Below are 14,132 nucleotides of genomic sequence, written 5' to 3'. Positions count from 1 at the left end.
ATTTAAATGGTAATATTAATTTTAAAAATTACTGAAAGGCTGTAAAAGGCAATTTTGTGTGGAATAGTGTCCCCAAATAGGCTCTGGAGAGATCAAAACAATTACTTCAAATCTTAAATCCCATCTGGCTTGACCTGCTAGTAATGAGGAGAGCAAAAGAAATTCAAACAACCCTGACAGGTTCATTGCATCTTTTTATTCAAGACAAACAGAGAACATCAAAGTTCCTGTAAATGTCATCCGTCCTGCTGATTGCAGTTTATCTGTATTTCTCAGCCAGGGCACGAGACACAGCACCCAAGAACTTGTCCATGGCCACGTGGACCTCAGGGGTGAACTCCATGGGAAACATTGTGGCCAAGACCACAAGGATGTTGTGAGTGAGAATCTGTGAAAAGAATAAAGTCAGATGTCACACAATCGCCAGCTCACTTCATGAAATCTAAGAATCAAGATGTTTGTAAAAACCAATGCTCCACCTCACATTGGCATGTTGGCTAATCAACGGGGCTACGAGTGAGTAACTGATTTGTGATTTGTTCCAAACTAAAGTCTACTGCATGATACTAGCATGATCAATTTACAGTGAAGTTAGTCAAACGCACATGAAAAACAACGGTGTTTATTTAATATGATGCCAGTTAAAAATGTCGTTAGGCTTCGTTAGATGAAATAAGAACCATGCTGACAACATGATGGGTTGTTGCAAACAAAAATCAAAAGGAAAAAGTTGAAAACGTGAAACCTGTTCTCAAAACAATCCAGCTAAATTTAAGTCTGATAGCTGTGACTTGAGAAAATGAATGTTGGAAGAACTTCTGTGATTGTCATTCGGCAGCAGGGAACCCAGGGCGGGTTCTCACCGCATTTTACTACCCGAGAATAAAAGTCTTGTTCAGCTAAAATGAATTTAGAACTCAATGTATGAGGTAATATAGAAGATTACCTGGAACTGCAATACATTGGAGTCCACAAAAATATGTATGAATGCCCAAATAATTGTGCTTACTGCATTTCAGCAGAGGTCACCTCAGATGACCCTCCCTCACAGACACATGGGGAGACATTTTGAAAGATAAATTACTGTGTAATTGTGCAACTGTATGTTGTTGATTCAACAGGAACTGTCCTTTTCCTCAAGTACCACAATGTAAAGAAACACTATGTGTGAAACATGATCAGTCACATCTACCTTGAAGTTGGCAGGGTCCACTCTCAGAGTAAAGGCATGCAGCTCGCTGAGGTTGAAGAGACCTGCGGTCAAGTCTTCGATATTCTTCACAGCGAGGGCGACTCCACCCATCACGGTTTTTCCATGTTTCTTCACGGGAGCAGAGCCGGGGCGCAAGTCCTTCCAGTGAGCGAAGTAAGTCTTGGTCTGGGGATACACCACCAGCATCCTGAGAAATAAATGCAATGAATGAGTTACATGAAATAAGTTGTGAGATGACAAGAAAGAAACAATTTAGGAACAGAAACAAGAAGTTTTGGATAATATTTACCTGGATATAGCATCAGCGCCAATGCTCTCTATGCTGCCTGACACTTTGGGCCAGAATTCCCTGATTGTGTCCTTGTCTGTAGTGGTGAGACTCATCGTGAGATTTAATTGATTTGTTGAAGTTGAACTTTGAGGGGGTAAATATATATTCATCAAACATGGGCACACCCATGCCACATCTGAGATAGGCAGTGTATCAGTTGGGTGAAATCCAAATTGTATGCTGCAGCCAGCTCGAGATAAACACAGAATAAGAGTGAATCAACTTTTAGATACACCCATAACCATCAGTTCACTGAATTCAGTGTGCTTTGAGGTTCTAAACGAATACAAGTGAAACACATTCAGTTATGGTTCAGGAGTAAGAAATGGTTTTAAATATTCAAAATAAATATTTGAAAAATGAAAAGAGCTTTTCTGCTAAAAGCTCTGGAGTCACTGGAGTGGTAAACTTTTGTGTAATAATAAGTAGCTTTCCAACTGGACAGAATCCAAAATGGATTCTGAAGATAAATTGAATAAATCAGAAATAACTTTGGCTCCAACTTTAGGGCTGTTTATCTTCCATCCATCCATCCATCCATCCATCCATCCATCCATCCATCCATTTTCTTCCGTTTATTCCTGGTCGCGGGGGGGGGGGGGGGGGGTGGAGCCTATCCCAGCAGCCTTCAGGTGAGAGGTGGGGTTCACCCTGGACAGGTCACCAGTCCATCGCAGGGCCAACACATAGAGACAAACAACCATTCACACTCACAGTCACACCTACGGTCAATTTAGAGTATCAATCAGCCTCGTCCCCTCTTGATGTCTTTGGACTGTGGGAGGAAGCTGGAGTACCAGAGAGAACCCACACAGGAACAGGGAGAACATGGAGACTCCACATAGAAAGATCCCGTGCACGAGCTGGGACTCGAACCCGGAACCTTCTTGCTGTGAGGCGACAGTGCTGACCCCTGCACCACCGTGCCACCTTCTGATTATCTTGAGTTATGGTCATTTTTCTATTATTTTATTGTTAAAACATAGTTGTAGGTCATTTTGATTTGCTTTAATAAGCCAATAATAAGCAAACTAGCTTTGAACTGAATTATGATTTCAAGGACAGATATGGTAAACATGAATGTATAAGATTTGCATATTTATGATATACTGTGCATAAAGATTTTAAAATGTATGTATCTGGAATAAACTAATACCAATATGTTACCAGCTGACATTAACAATTTGACTCAGGTCATTCGGGGTGAAATTGGCTGCCAAATATTGCCCTTCTCTTGGAGGAGGAGCCTGTCAAAGGGTGGATCCACACCGAAGGGTACAAGATAATTTGTCATACAGTAAGCAGCAGCTTGGCTGAAACACCCCCGTGGAGCTGGCATTCTCTGCATGGTTTTAGGCTATTATTTGATTGAATTGCACTGCTGTTGTATTTATTGTTTATTTATTGTTGTATTTATTGAATATACATCCTGAGGATTATTTTCTAAGACTTCACTGAGAAACACTGAGATGTAATTGAACTTGATATTCCCATGTCTCTGCATTGCCTTCGCTGGTTTCTCCTCTCTTGGGATTGAAATGGCAGCACATTATTTTCCAGCAGGAGAATGAAGGGCGTAAAAGTGTGAAATATTCAGCTAAAACTGACCATTGCCAGATAAAGCTGTTGCTCTCTATACATTCTTCAACCTGCAAGAAGGTTTATAAGCCAACCTTCACTCCTCTAACTCCCCCCTTCATCTTGAATATTGAACAAAGATTATCAGATGAAGCACTGATTTTTTTTAAAATACAGACTGTGAGGTTTGCATTTTACTTATTCTTAAGCTCCTTTATGGTCTTTGGGGGTAACAAAAACAAAATATTAAGCGACTATTCGGTGTGAGGCAATCTTTTGTTTATGCCAGCAAAAGTTAGTGTTTGCGCGCCCTCTAGTGGACATGCTGACCTATTGTACTGGTTTGCTCTCTCGGGGAAGCAGTCGGTGATTAGTATTCTGTATTCGTATCATAAACCGGATACGCGAAAATCCAGCAACCTCTTGATTATGAGTGAATTGCGGAATATTTTTTTAGTCATAAATCTATATATTTACAGATGCTTGAAGTGAACATTATTTATGGTCAGGGCACAGCCGAAACAATTACAGAGATGTGGCCGTTGGATCTATATGCTGTGACCCAAAGTACAAAGCCCACAAATAATTTTAAAATAGAAATGAAAGTACTATTTCATTTCTGGGGCCAGTCTCCCCTCTGACAGTCCACCCCTGCACCAGAAGCATCTGTGCACACAACCAGTGCATCAGCCTGACTGGTGATGCTGTAACAGATTCATGTCTTCCCTCATTAAAGGAAAAACAGAGAAAAGACAGAGGAAATAAGCGATCAGGAGGTCTAGCTAAGGAAATAATAGTTCATATTAAAGTGACATAAAACTAATCACCACCATTTTTACGCTGTTGTTGCATGACGAGACATTGCATGACGTTACAACCAGGCAGTATATATTTGTATATGTCATAAATTGTTTTGCTTTTTTGTGATTAATGAATAATCTTGAAAGAAATTTATTGAGATAGTCACCTCAAAGGAATTCAAATAAAATCCCCCTGACAGCATTCTGTTCTGTTGTGTGCAGCGCCTTGAGTTGAACTTCGCTTATTAATATTTCAGCCCATCCACATTATAGGTTTAAGCCCTAAATAAGTGGATTTTTTTTCTAAATATACTACACTCGTCATTATACAAGGTTTGAATATCCACATGAGACATTGCATCATGAATGATGTACGCTGAGCAAGGTATTGTAGAAGTGGGCACAGACGGTATTTACTTTAAACACTAAAGTTTGAACAGGTTTTGTTTTAAAGGCTCAAAATTTTAAAAAGTTTGAAATTTCTATCCATCACGTAAAATAATCACAACAGAAAAAGTTGTTGCTGGTTTTTTTTTTGCCATGAATGCATTTATTGATCATAAATCATCAAGGCTAAACTGCTGTTCATCTTCTGTTCCAGGTGTTTATCTGTATTTCTCAGCCAGGGCCAAAGCCAGGCAAGCCAGGAACTTGTCCAAAGACATGTGGACCTCTGGGGTGAATTCATCGGGGAACATGATGGCCAGGACCACAAGGATGTTGTGGGAGATAATCTATGGAAAGAGGAAAAATCATATAATTTTTGAACAAATCTTTTTATCTCACATTTTTTCTGGCTTAAATATTTGCTGGTACATTTGATATCAGCTCTGCAGTTTTCCTGTTGACGCGTATGATCATGACCGACTGGCATGATGCAAATTTTGAGACCCCAAGGTTTGAGGGACTGAAATGTACGATACGCTGTATGATATATCATGTAGTCACTATTTTGACTGTGCAGAATGAATTCTCATATCTCATTGCTACTTTTTTAAAAATATCTGGCATTACTGCTCTTTTCTTCTTACTATTATGATTTGCACTTGCACATTGCACACGCTATTATTTTTCAATATTTTGGTGTTCTGTAGTTCTCCAGTTGTACTTTAAATTATCTGATGTCATTTGTTATTTTTAACTTCATTTGCCCGTGCACTTATACTTTCCTGTGTATGATAAATAACTTAAATATATCCATCTGCATTGACTGCAAAATGAGTCACAGTTCACCTTGAAGTTGGCGGGGTCCACACGCAGGGTGAAGGCATGCAGCTCACTGAGGTTCAGGAGACCCCCTTTCAGGTCGTCGATCTTGCCAACAGCTTCTCCAACACCACCCATCACGGTTCTTCCGTGCTTCCTCACGGGGGCGGAGGTGGGGCTGATGTCCTTCCAGTGAGCGAAGTAAGTCTTGGTCTGGGGATACACCACGATCATCCTGAGGGCAAAAAAAGATGTTGATAAATAAGTCCATCAATGTTTAAGTAATAAGATTTGGGGTCAAGTTTACCTGCCCAGAGCATCCATGCCAATTTCATCCCTCTTTGAGCCAACTTTGGCCCAGAAAGCCCTGACAACGGCTTTGTCCTTTTCGTTGAGGCTAGTCATCTTCGCTTCCTCTTTGGCTGTTGACACAAGTCGTAATTAACGCAAAGAGCAAGAGGTTTTATAGTTAAAACTGGGCATGGCCACACCCTCGGACACCTCAGAGATTGGCTGCTCCAACAAGGGTGGCAGCCCCTGTGAGATAAACATTTTGGAATTACACCCCTCAGTCTCACAGTACTTGTCAGATTGTGGTGCGACAGGGGCAGGACCCAAATGAGGAAACAATGAGGGAGGAGATGAGGAACCATAGAAAATCTTAAATAAAAAAAATCCCAAGGGGCAAGAACTAACAAAACACTGGGGAGACAAAACTCAGCATTGTACTCAGCACAAGGAAACCAAAGGAGAAAAAAAAAACAACAACAGGTAAACTCAACAGGCAATCTGACCATGACTTAAACAGAGAAACAAAACACACCAAGAATAAACAAGACGCAACTCCAACATCAAAACCACGAGAGCACACGACTCGTCAACAAGAAAAGTAAAGAATCCAAAAGGAAAGCACAAAACGTGAATGGGAAATGGGAATTCATAATGTACTTGAACGGTTACAGATTAATCGACAGTTTCTACCCGCTGAAGGAGCAGCAGCAGTTCCCAGCAGTTATCTCCCTCGCATATCTGAGGGTGGAGGACTTGTGTTTTGGGGTTTTTTTTGACATGGAGAAATGTTCAACCACAAGAATGAATGATCAACACTCATTCTCTATCACTGAAGGTAATTAAGGTTAATCATGCTTAAGTAACAGCACTCTTATATTAAACATTAACAAATTGTTTTTCACATGCCTTTGCAACACATCACGATTAAAGTATTTTTTTCCCAACAAGCTGAACTTCTTGTGCAAAGCCAGGATTAATAGTCAGGTTTGGGTTGGTCTCGGATCCAAATTAACCACAAAACGCCAGTGAACTTTAAAGTGGCTTTATTCAAAACAAACATGTTTCAAGTTCACTCGGGGAAATTACACGCGCCTTTTTCTCAAGAGTCAACATTCAAAAAGTATGACTATATCTACAAAAAAAATCTGTTAAAAAAAACTGCAAACCCATAACATTGAACAGTATACAGTCACTAGAACTGCATGTATCACACCAGATTCAGAAAATTACCTGCCGCAGCAAACCACATTTCTAAAGAGGTATAGACCATCGGTCCTACAACTGTCCCTCTGCATAGCCAAGGAACTTAGTGGCTCATCTTGGACTTTTGGTCCAAAGGCAAATTATTGTCATATGACAGAAAGGGACTCATATCTTGTGTTTCATGTGTTCATGTCATGAATCCAAAATGCCTTTCCTTGTTAGATCTGGTTTATCAGACTACCACCTCTCGGATTCGGCCGTACTCGTTCAGTGCCCCAAAATTCCAGAGAAGTGGCCGACCTATGATTTGTTTTTTCTCCCTCTGTAGTGTCTGGTAATGGCATCATCCATGTTTCCATTTCAAATCAGCAACGCTCAGTTTAGGATTCTGCTTTCTTTTTAGGCCTAAAGCCACCAGGGCATTTTAAGATATGCACTACATGTGTAGAGAGACAGTCGATTCATTTATACATGTCTTACCTGAGTGTGGACACATGAACGTGTTGGTATAAATGTGTTTGACCACTGTGCACATTTATCACATCTGTCATTTCCATACGCTTGTTGAGAAAGCCAATTTATCCTTGCAGGTTCCTTATACATCAAAGTGACATAAATATCTCAGACTTTTCTGCCTCTTTTGAAGCATAAACCAGGTCTAGACCAGGGGTGGGGGACCATGTGCCATGGAGGGCCACACGTATGCAGGTTTTTCTTCGAACCAAACACGGCAACAGGTGATTTCACTGATTAACACACCTCTGTGGCTGAAGATGTGTTAATCAGTGAGATCACCTGTTGTAGTGTTTGGTTCGAAGGAAAACCTGCATACGTGTGGCCCTCCATGGCACATGGTCCCCCACCCCTGGTCTATTGTAATAGAAATGACGTGAACTCAGGTCAGCATCCATCTTCAACCCCATCTCCAAAATTGGTGCACAGAGGTAGCAGCTCCAGCAAGGGAATCCCAAACTCTGCTGCTCCTAGCCACTGCCATAGACCAGCTCTGAGTGGGGGATCCCTAAGTGTTCCCACCTGGTGCTTGGTCTGCCATGCAGGCCCCTTCTAGATGGACAGGCCTGGAACATGTGTTCCACAACACTCTGTCCTCGGGCCAGGACTCTTCACCCTGTATCTGCTTCCATCAGGTCTCATTATGAGGAAACACTTGATTGATTTTCATTAATTTCCCAGCTGCTTCGGATTTGGCTGCGAACCGATCCAGAGAGAGCTGAAGGTCACAGATAAATGATGCCAGCAGGACAAAATTTTCTTCAAAAAGACACACACACACACACACACACACACACACACACACACACACACACACACACACACACACAAAACCACACTCTGAAAATCTTTTGCATTAAAATCATAAACATGGGATGGGGGGTTGTTTGCATCTTGTCTCCCCACTGATGACATCATACTGTATGTAGCAGAGGTAGTCACCTCACCCTGGTCTTAATTTGAGTCGACAGGGTACCAAACATGTTCACTTTGGCAAAGCTCTTTGTTGCTCCTTCCACCGCCACAGGCATTCAAGTGGCATTATTGCCACCTACGAGGCCAGAGTGTAGGCAGCATTTATATAACACCTTCCTACCTTAGCAGTACCCAAAGCACTGCTGTTCTACTCATTGGGAGCGATTATGGTTCCCCCTTACTAGACCGTCACTCTACCTGCCTGATACGCCGTCGTTCACATTGTACATCGATAATGAAATAAAACCGACTAACTTTGTGAGCTTTTCAACCTTGGAATAAAAAAAAAAAATCCAAAATGAATTATAATTAACTTAAAAAATCTGAATGGTTTATCCAAAATGTCAGGTGTGATTTGCGCTCAGAGACAGAGAAACATTAGTCTGCTCTGTGTGTTTTCTAAAACATCTGAAACATTTTACAGCTGTTCCAGATGTCTCCACATGCTCACATTTTTTTAGAAGAAGTTGTGACCAAAAAAACAAAAAACAAAAAGAAGAATAAAAGAACCAGTAAACAATGATATTTTTCTATGCTTGCATTTATTCATGATATGCAGAGCAATTTCTTAATTCTCCATCTTCTGCTCCAGGTGTTTATCGGTATTTCTCAGCCAGGGCCAAAGCCAGGCAAGCCAGGAACTTGTCCAAAGACACGTGAACCTCTGGGGTGAAGATGTCAGGGAACATGATGGCCAGCACCACAAGGATGTTGTGGGAGATAATCTGTGAAAAAGATGGAGTTTTTAATCTAACCATGGACACAACTGTCCCAGATGTTCCCTGGTATATCTGACATTCACTCATTACGTCATGAGCTGCTGGGATGAATGCTCACCTTGAAGTTGGCGGGGTCCACACGCAGGGTGAAGGCATGCAGCTCACTGAGGTTCAGGAGACCCCCTTTCAGGTCGTCGATCTTGCCAACAGCTTCTCCAACACCACCCATCACGGTTCTTCCGTGCTTCCTCACGGGGGCGGAGCCGGGGCTGATGTCCTTCCAGTGAGCGAAGTATGTCTTGGTCTGTGGGTACACCACGATCATCCTGAGGAAATTTTGTATTAAAAAAGAAGAAGAATTGAAGATTTGTAAATGAATCAGTAAGTGAATGAAAATGAATTCCTGATGGGTACATCAGGTAAGTTTACCTGGCCAGAGCATCCATGCCGATCTCGTCCCTCTTGGAGGAGACTTTGGCCCAGAACTCCCTGACAACGGCCTTGTCCTTAGCGGTTAGACTGGTCATCTTGCCTGCTGTTTGACTGTCACTACAAGTCGTGATCAGTTCAAACATCTGGATGGTCTTATAGGTAAAGCTAACTGTGGCTACACCCACCAACGAACGCGCAGATTGGCCACTGCAAGTAGGTCACAGCCTCCATGAGATAAGCAACAAAAAAACTGCTTCGAGTCACACCCCTCAGTTTCAAAATCGATAATTCATCAATTCCTGATAATTAAGATAAAAATATCTTGATCAGCTTCCAAAATATTTGTGGGGTCACAAAACTTTACCAAAACCTATCACTGCTTTTATAGAAATTCCTTGTAGGCATTCTAGAGATACCTGTCCAGGGTGAACCTTGCCTCTCGCCCAGTGTCAGCTGGGATAGACTCCAGCTATGCAGCCTGAGCCCCAGTACTATTTATAGGGGGAAATTTATTTTAGATATTTGACATTTTCATGTTTTTTCCCTTCCTTTTTACTTGTGATTAGTGCCAAAAAAAAAATCTGTGACAGGTGACAATACAAATGATGGAAAATAAAATTTAAAGTGCATCAAAATTTAATTCTACTACTTCTGCTACTATTAACCATAATAATAACAATAACAATAACAATAATAGTAAAACTAATCATAAATAAATAAACGATGGACTGGTGACCTGCCCAGGGTGAACCCCGCCTCTCGCCTGAAGGAGCTCAAGGATTCTTGGACATGGCCACCGGGGGAAGTGAGGATCAAACCAGCAACCCTTTGGTTGCTAGGCAGTCACTCTACCGCCGCGCCAGGCCACAAAAAAATAACATATATGTATCAACATTTTGCTGAGACATGAGCATCCAAATGTACATCTCAGACCATTGTTATGCCAGAACATTGATGTATGTACACTCACTGGCCACTTTATTAGGTACACCTTGCTGGTACCGGGTTGCACCCCGTTTTGCCTTCAGAACTGCCTTAATCCTTCGTGGCATAGATTCAACAAGGTACTGGAAACATTCCTCAGAGAGTTTGGTCCATATTGACATGATAGCATCACGCAGTTGCTGCAGATTTGTTGGCTGCACATCCATCAGGCGAATCTCCCGTTCCACCACATCCCAAAGGTGCTCTATTGGATTGAGATCTGGTGACTGTGGAGGCCATTTGAGTACAGTGAACTCATTGTCATGTTCAAGAAACCAGTCTGAGATGATTCGAGCTTTATGACATGGCGCGTTATCCTGCTGGAAGTAGCCATCAGAAGATGGGTACACTGTGGTCATCAAGGGATGAACATGGTCAGCAACAATACTCAGGTAGGCTGTGGCGTTGCAACGATGCTCAATTGGTACTAAGAGACTCAAAGTGTGCCAAGAAAATATCCCCCACACCATTACACCACCAGCAGCAGCCTGAACTGTTGATACAAGGCAGGATGGATCCATGCTTTCATGTTGTTGACGCCAAACCCTGACCCTACCATCCGACTGTTGCAGCAGAAATCGAGACCCATCAGACCAGGCAACGTTTGTCCAATCTTCTGTTGTCCAACTTTGGTGAGCCTGTGCGAATTGCAGCCTCAGTTTTCTGTTCTTAGCTGACAGGAGTGGCACCCGGCGTGGTCCTCTGCTGCTGTAGCTCATCTGCTTCAAGGTTCAACGTGTTGTGCGTTCAGAGATGCTCTTCTGCATACCTTGGTTGTAACGAGTGGTTATTTGCGTTACTGTTGCCTTTCTATCAGCTCGAACCAGTCTGGCCATTCTCTTCTGACCTCTGGCATCAACAAGGCATTTTCACCCACAGAACTGCCGCTCACTGGATATTTTCTCTTTTTTCTGACCATTCTCTGTAAACCCCAGAGATGGTTGTGCGTGACAATCCCAGTAGATCAGCAGTTTCTGAAATACTCAGACCAGCCCGTCTGGCACCAACAACCCTGCCACGTTCAAAGTCACTTAAATCACCTTTCTTCCCCATTCTGATGCTCAGTTTGAACTGCAGCAGATCATCCTGACCATGTCTGCATGCCTAAATGCATTGAGTTGCTGCCATGTGATTGGCTGATTAGTAATTTGCGTTAATGAGCAGTTGGACAGGTGTGCCTTATAAAGTGGCCTGTGAGTGTATATTAAACAAGAATATTTCTTAATTGCATTAATTAGAGATGTAGATATTTTTGAATAATATAAAGTTAGAGTCTATTGTACCTCACGTTTGTGTTTATCGGTATTTCTCAGCCAGGGCCAACGCCAGGCAAGCCAGGAACTTGTCCAAAGACCCGTGGACCGCTGGGGTCAAATCATCAGCAAACATGATGGCCAGGACCACAAGGATGTTACATAAAGAGAAAAATAATATAGTTGTTTCATAAACATAATTTTTTATGTTTAAAAAAATGGCAGCTTTGTCAGAATATAGTATCTCATACAATTTGTGAGACCCAGGGGTGTTTATAGGAACGCTGAGGCCCCAGGACCAGAGGGGGCCCTGGCCTCTAACCTGACCAGCCACCACCCAATGCTGCTACAGCTAACAAGATACATTTTTGATGCAATTCTATAACTGCAAGTCAAAGACTAAAGAAGCGTTCACTCTCAAGATCTCAAAAAATGTGACAGTTTCAACAGACACAAAATTTGACTTGAGCCCAAAAAAGAGATTTATTTTAGTGTCTGATTAAATTAAGATTTTAAATCTTGGAATGGTTTCATCAATAGATTTTTTATTATTATTATTATCAGCGCCTCGTGTGAAGACTGCAATGGGGTGTAACTTATCTGTCTCTGGACAGCTGGAAGGGAGGATCCACTCAAGACGCAGCACAGATAAATATTTTTCTCCACTCTATTTTCAGCCAAAATCTACTTTCAAACTGCTGATTTTCAATGTTTTTCTTTCACGGAAAACCACTGGATATCTCTTGCATTAATTTATGGGGGGTCAAATATAAAGCAAATACAAGAAGATGCATTTTTTGAGAAATGTCTAAAAAAGACACAAACAACATGCATAGCACAAGACCCAGTGGTGCTGGATCCAAAAAAAAATATGATCATGAATATCGATTTTAGATTATGGAAATATAATGTTTAAAAAAAAAAACGATAATAATCGTAAAAAAATATATATCAATATGTTTAAGCAGAAGACTCTCCATCAAATTAAATTAACATATACAACAATTGTTTTCACTTGGAGACACGTTGTCTCACGCAGTCGGAAAACATCGATGAGAGGGACACTGATGAGGTCAGCCTCCATTCTGAAGCGACCTCTTTGTTTTCAGAGAAAGTTTTCTGAATATTTTTACAAAGAACTCATATTTCGGGTGTCGACTGAAGATACTGCGTGCACTGTCATGTTATCTAACGGACTCCTCCCCTGCCAGCTGGCGCTGTGACAAGCCTTTTTTTAAAGATTGTGGAGTGCAGGCTTTCATAATGTTCTATATTGGGTACATAAGCAGGAGGGACTTGACACGAGTAAAACTGCTGCAGTTTATTCTTTTGAATAACAAAGAGGGGATCCTGGAACATACCAAGTTGTAAAAGCTCAAACTTGCTCATGTCTGCTTTGTCTGCAAGTCTAGCCTGTTGGTGTCAAATGGAAAATGTGGAAGAACTTTTGTTAATGTCACATTGTTTCTTACCAGACTCCTTGATTTCATTAGAGCCAAGCAAACAATGATGAGGTTTTTTTGAAGTCATGCTGCATTATGAGTTTTTGCAGTATTTGTGGCTCGTTTTATTAGCTTGTGACCGCAGGGTGCAGCCTAGTCCTCTCTCTTGCAGGAGCTGTCTGAGAAGGGTCAAACTAGCTGAGAGGACAATTTATTTGCAGGCGGCAACGTCATCAATCAGTGATTCGTCAATAGCGGCAGAAGTCTCATCTTTCTCACCTGCGCCCCAGGAGGAGCAGCAGTTTGTCCTGGAAGGCCTTTGAAAGCGTCTGGGGTGTGTGTGAGGATGAACGTCATGTCTTTGAAAATGGCAGATTTTTCACTGAGAAAGGAGGAAGATTCATGTGCACAGTTGTTAAACATCTGGATAAGTCCATGTTTGAGAAGTTGGGGTGGATTTTTGATATGAACTGACAATATTTTTGGAGGACAGAATTGTTCCAACCAGTACTTGAGGCAGGTTCTCTTGTTGGTAGAGAACAAAGACAGAAACTGCCTACAAGAACTGAGGGATTTCTGGCAGAAAGCCTTTAAGGACTCTTTGTCAGAGGAAAAGTGTGGAAAACATGACATGACACGATGGAAACCTTCACTTTAGCCTGCTGTTAAGAGACTGTCTGGCAGAACGCCTGTGAGGGTGGCTTGTTTGGACTGATAGAGTGATGATGAACATACAATACAAACACAAAGTAAAGCTAAAATCTGAAAAAAAAAAAATCAGTAAAAATTTACAAAATATAATCGAACCCATTCTGACTAAATCCAAAGCACACAGCCCAGCAATGAATGGGGAGAGAAAACATGAAAGATTAAAAAAAAGGCTGGTCGAAAGTCGATCCATCCATCCATTTTCTACTGCTTATCCTGTCAAAGCTCATGGGGGGGTGGGGGTGGGGGTGGGGGGGCTGGAGCCTATCCCAGCAGCCTTCAGGCGAGAGGCAGGGTTCACCCTGGACAGGTCACCAGTCCATCACAGGGCCAACACATATAGACAGACAACCATTCACACTCACAGTCACACCTACGGTCAGTTTAGAGTATCAATCAGCCTCGTCCCCTCTTGATGTCTTTGGACTGTGGGAGGAAGCTGGAGTACCAGAAAACCCACACAGGAACAGGGAGAACATGGAGA

At 41.9% G+C, this 14,132-nt stretch overlaps 3 protein-coding genes across 3 annotated transcripts; all 3 read right to left on the bottom strand.

Moving 5' to 3' along the window:
- Positions 1-181: 181 nt before the first annotated feature.
- LOC147244840 (hemoglobin subunit alpha-1-like) lies at positions 182-1,669 on the bottom strand. The gene is made up of 3 exons (XM_086184092.1): positions 1,503-1,669; positions 1,193-1,400; positions 182-388 (listed from the first exon to the last, which is right to left on the bottom strand). The coding sequence occupies exons 1-3, from the start codon at positions 1,652-1,654 to the stop codon at positions 260-262; spliced, it is 489 nt and encodes a 162-aa protein (XP_086040218.1). The 5' UTR covers positions 1,655-1,669; the 3' UTR covers positions 182-259.
- Positions 1,670-4,482: 2,813 nt separating this feature from the next.
- Positions 4,483-5,575, bottom strand: LOC147244839 (hemoglobin embryonic subunit alpha-like). The gene is made up of 3 exons (XM_086184350.1): positions 5,436-5,575; positions 5,156-5,363; positions 4,483-4,656 (listed from the first exon to the last, which is right to left on the bottom strand). Exons 1-3 carry the CDS (start codon positions 5,531-5,533, stop codon positions 4,528-4,530), a joined length of 435 nt encoding a protein of 144 aa, XP_086040476.1. The 5' UTR covers positions 5,534-5,575; the 3' UTR covers positions 4,483-4,527.
- A 3,124-nt stretch (positions 5,576-8,699) lies between these two features.
- Positions 8,700-11,764, bottom strand: LOC147244838 (hemoglobin embryonic subunit alpha-like). The gene is made up of 4 exons (XM_086186192.1): positions 11,529-11,764; positions 9,259-9,560; positions 8,948-9,155; positions 8,700-8,835 (listed from the first exon to the last, which is right to left on the bottom strand). The coding sequence occupies exons 2-4, from the start codon at positions 9,402-9,404 to the stop codon at positions 8,707-8,709; spliced, it is 483 nt and encodes a 160-aa protein (XP_086042318.1). The 5' UTR covers positions 9,405-9,560; positions 11,529-11,764; the 3' UTR covers positions 8,700-8,706.
- Positions 11,765-14,132: the final 2,368 nt, after the last annotated feature.

The sequence above is a fragment of the Aulostomus chinensis genome, chromosome 18 (genome assembly GCF_037954235.1).
Source record: "Aulostomus chinensis isolate RoL2024-O1b breed Wild chromosome 18, RoL_Achi_v1.0, whole genome shotgun sequence".
NCBI lineage: Eukaryota > Metazoa > Chordata > Actinopteri > Syngnathiformes > Aulostomidae > Aulostomus > Aulostomus chinensis.
The sequence above is the reverse complement of the archived record's forward strand: the minus strand, read 5'-3'. Positions and strand labels throughout refer to the sequence as shown.

Coding starts and splice junctions, on each gene's coding strand:
- LOC147244840 (XM_086184092.1), bottom strand. CDS start 1,654: ATGAATATATATTTACCCCCTCAAAGTTCAACTTCAACAAATCAATTA. Junction 1,401..1,502: donor GGCGCTGATGCTATATCCAG/GTAAATATTATC, acceptor TTTATTTCTCAG/GATGCTGGTGGTGTATCCCC. Junction 389..1,192: donor TGGACCCTGCCAACTTCAAG/GTAGATGTGACT, acceptor TTCTTTTCACAG/ATTCTCACTCACAACATCCT.
- LOC147244839 (XM_086184350.1), bottom strand. CDS start 5,533: ATGACTAGCCTCAACGAAAAGGACAAAGCCGTTGTCAGGGCTTTCTGG. Junction 5,364..5,435: donor GGCATGGATGCTCTGGGCAG/GTAAACTTGACC, acceptor TTTTGCCCTCAG/GATGATCGTGGTGTATCCCC. Junction 4,657..5,155: donor TGGACCCCGCCAACTTCAAG/GTGAACTGTGAC, acceptor CTCTTTCCATAG/ATTATCTCCCACAACATCCT.
- LOC147244838 (XM_086186192.1), bottom strand. CDS start 9,404: ATGTTTGAACTGATCACGACTTGTAGTGACAGTCAAACAGCAGGCAAG. Junction 9,156..9,258: donor GGCATGGATGCTCTGGCCAG/GTAAACTTACCT, acceptor AAATTTCCTCAG/GATGATCGTGGTGTACCCAC. Junction 8,836..8,947: donor TGGACCCCGCCAACTTCAAG/GTGAGCATTCAT, acceptor TCTTTTTCACAG/ATTATCTCCCACAACATCCT.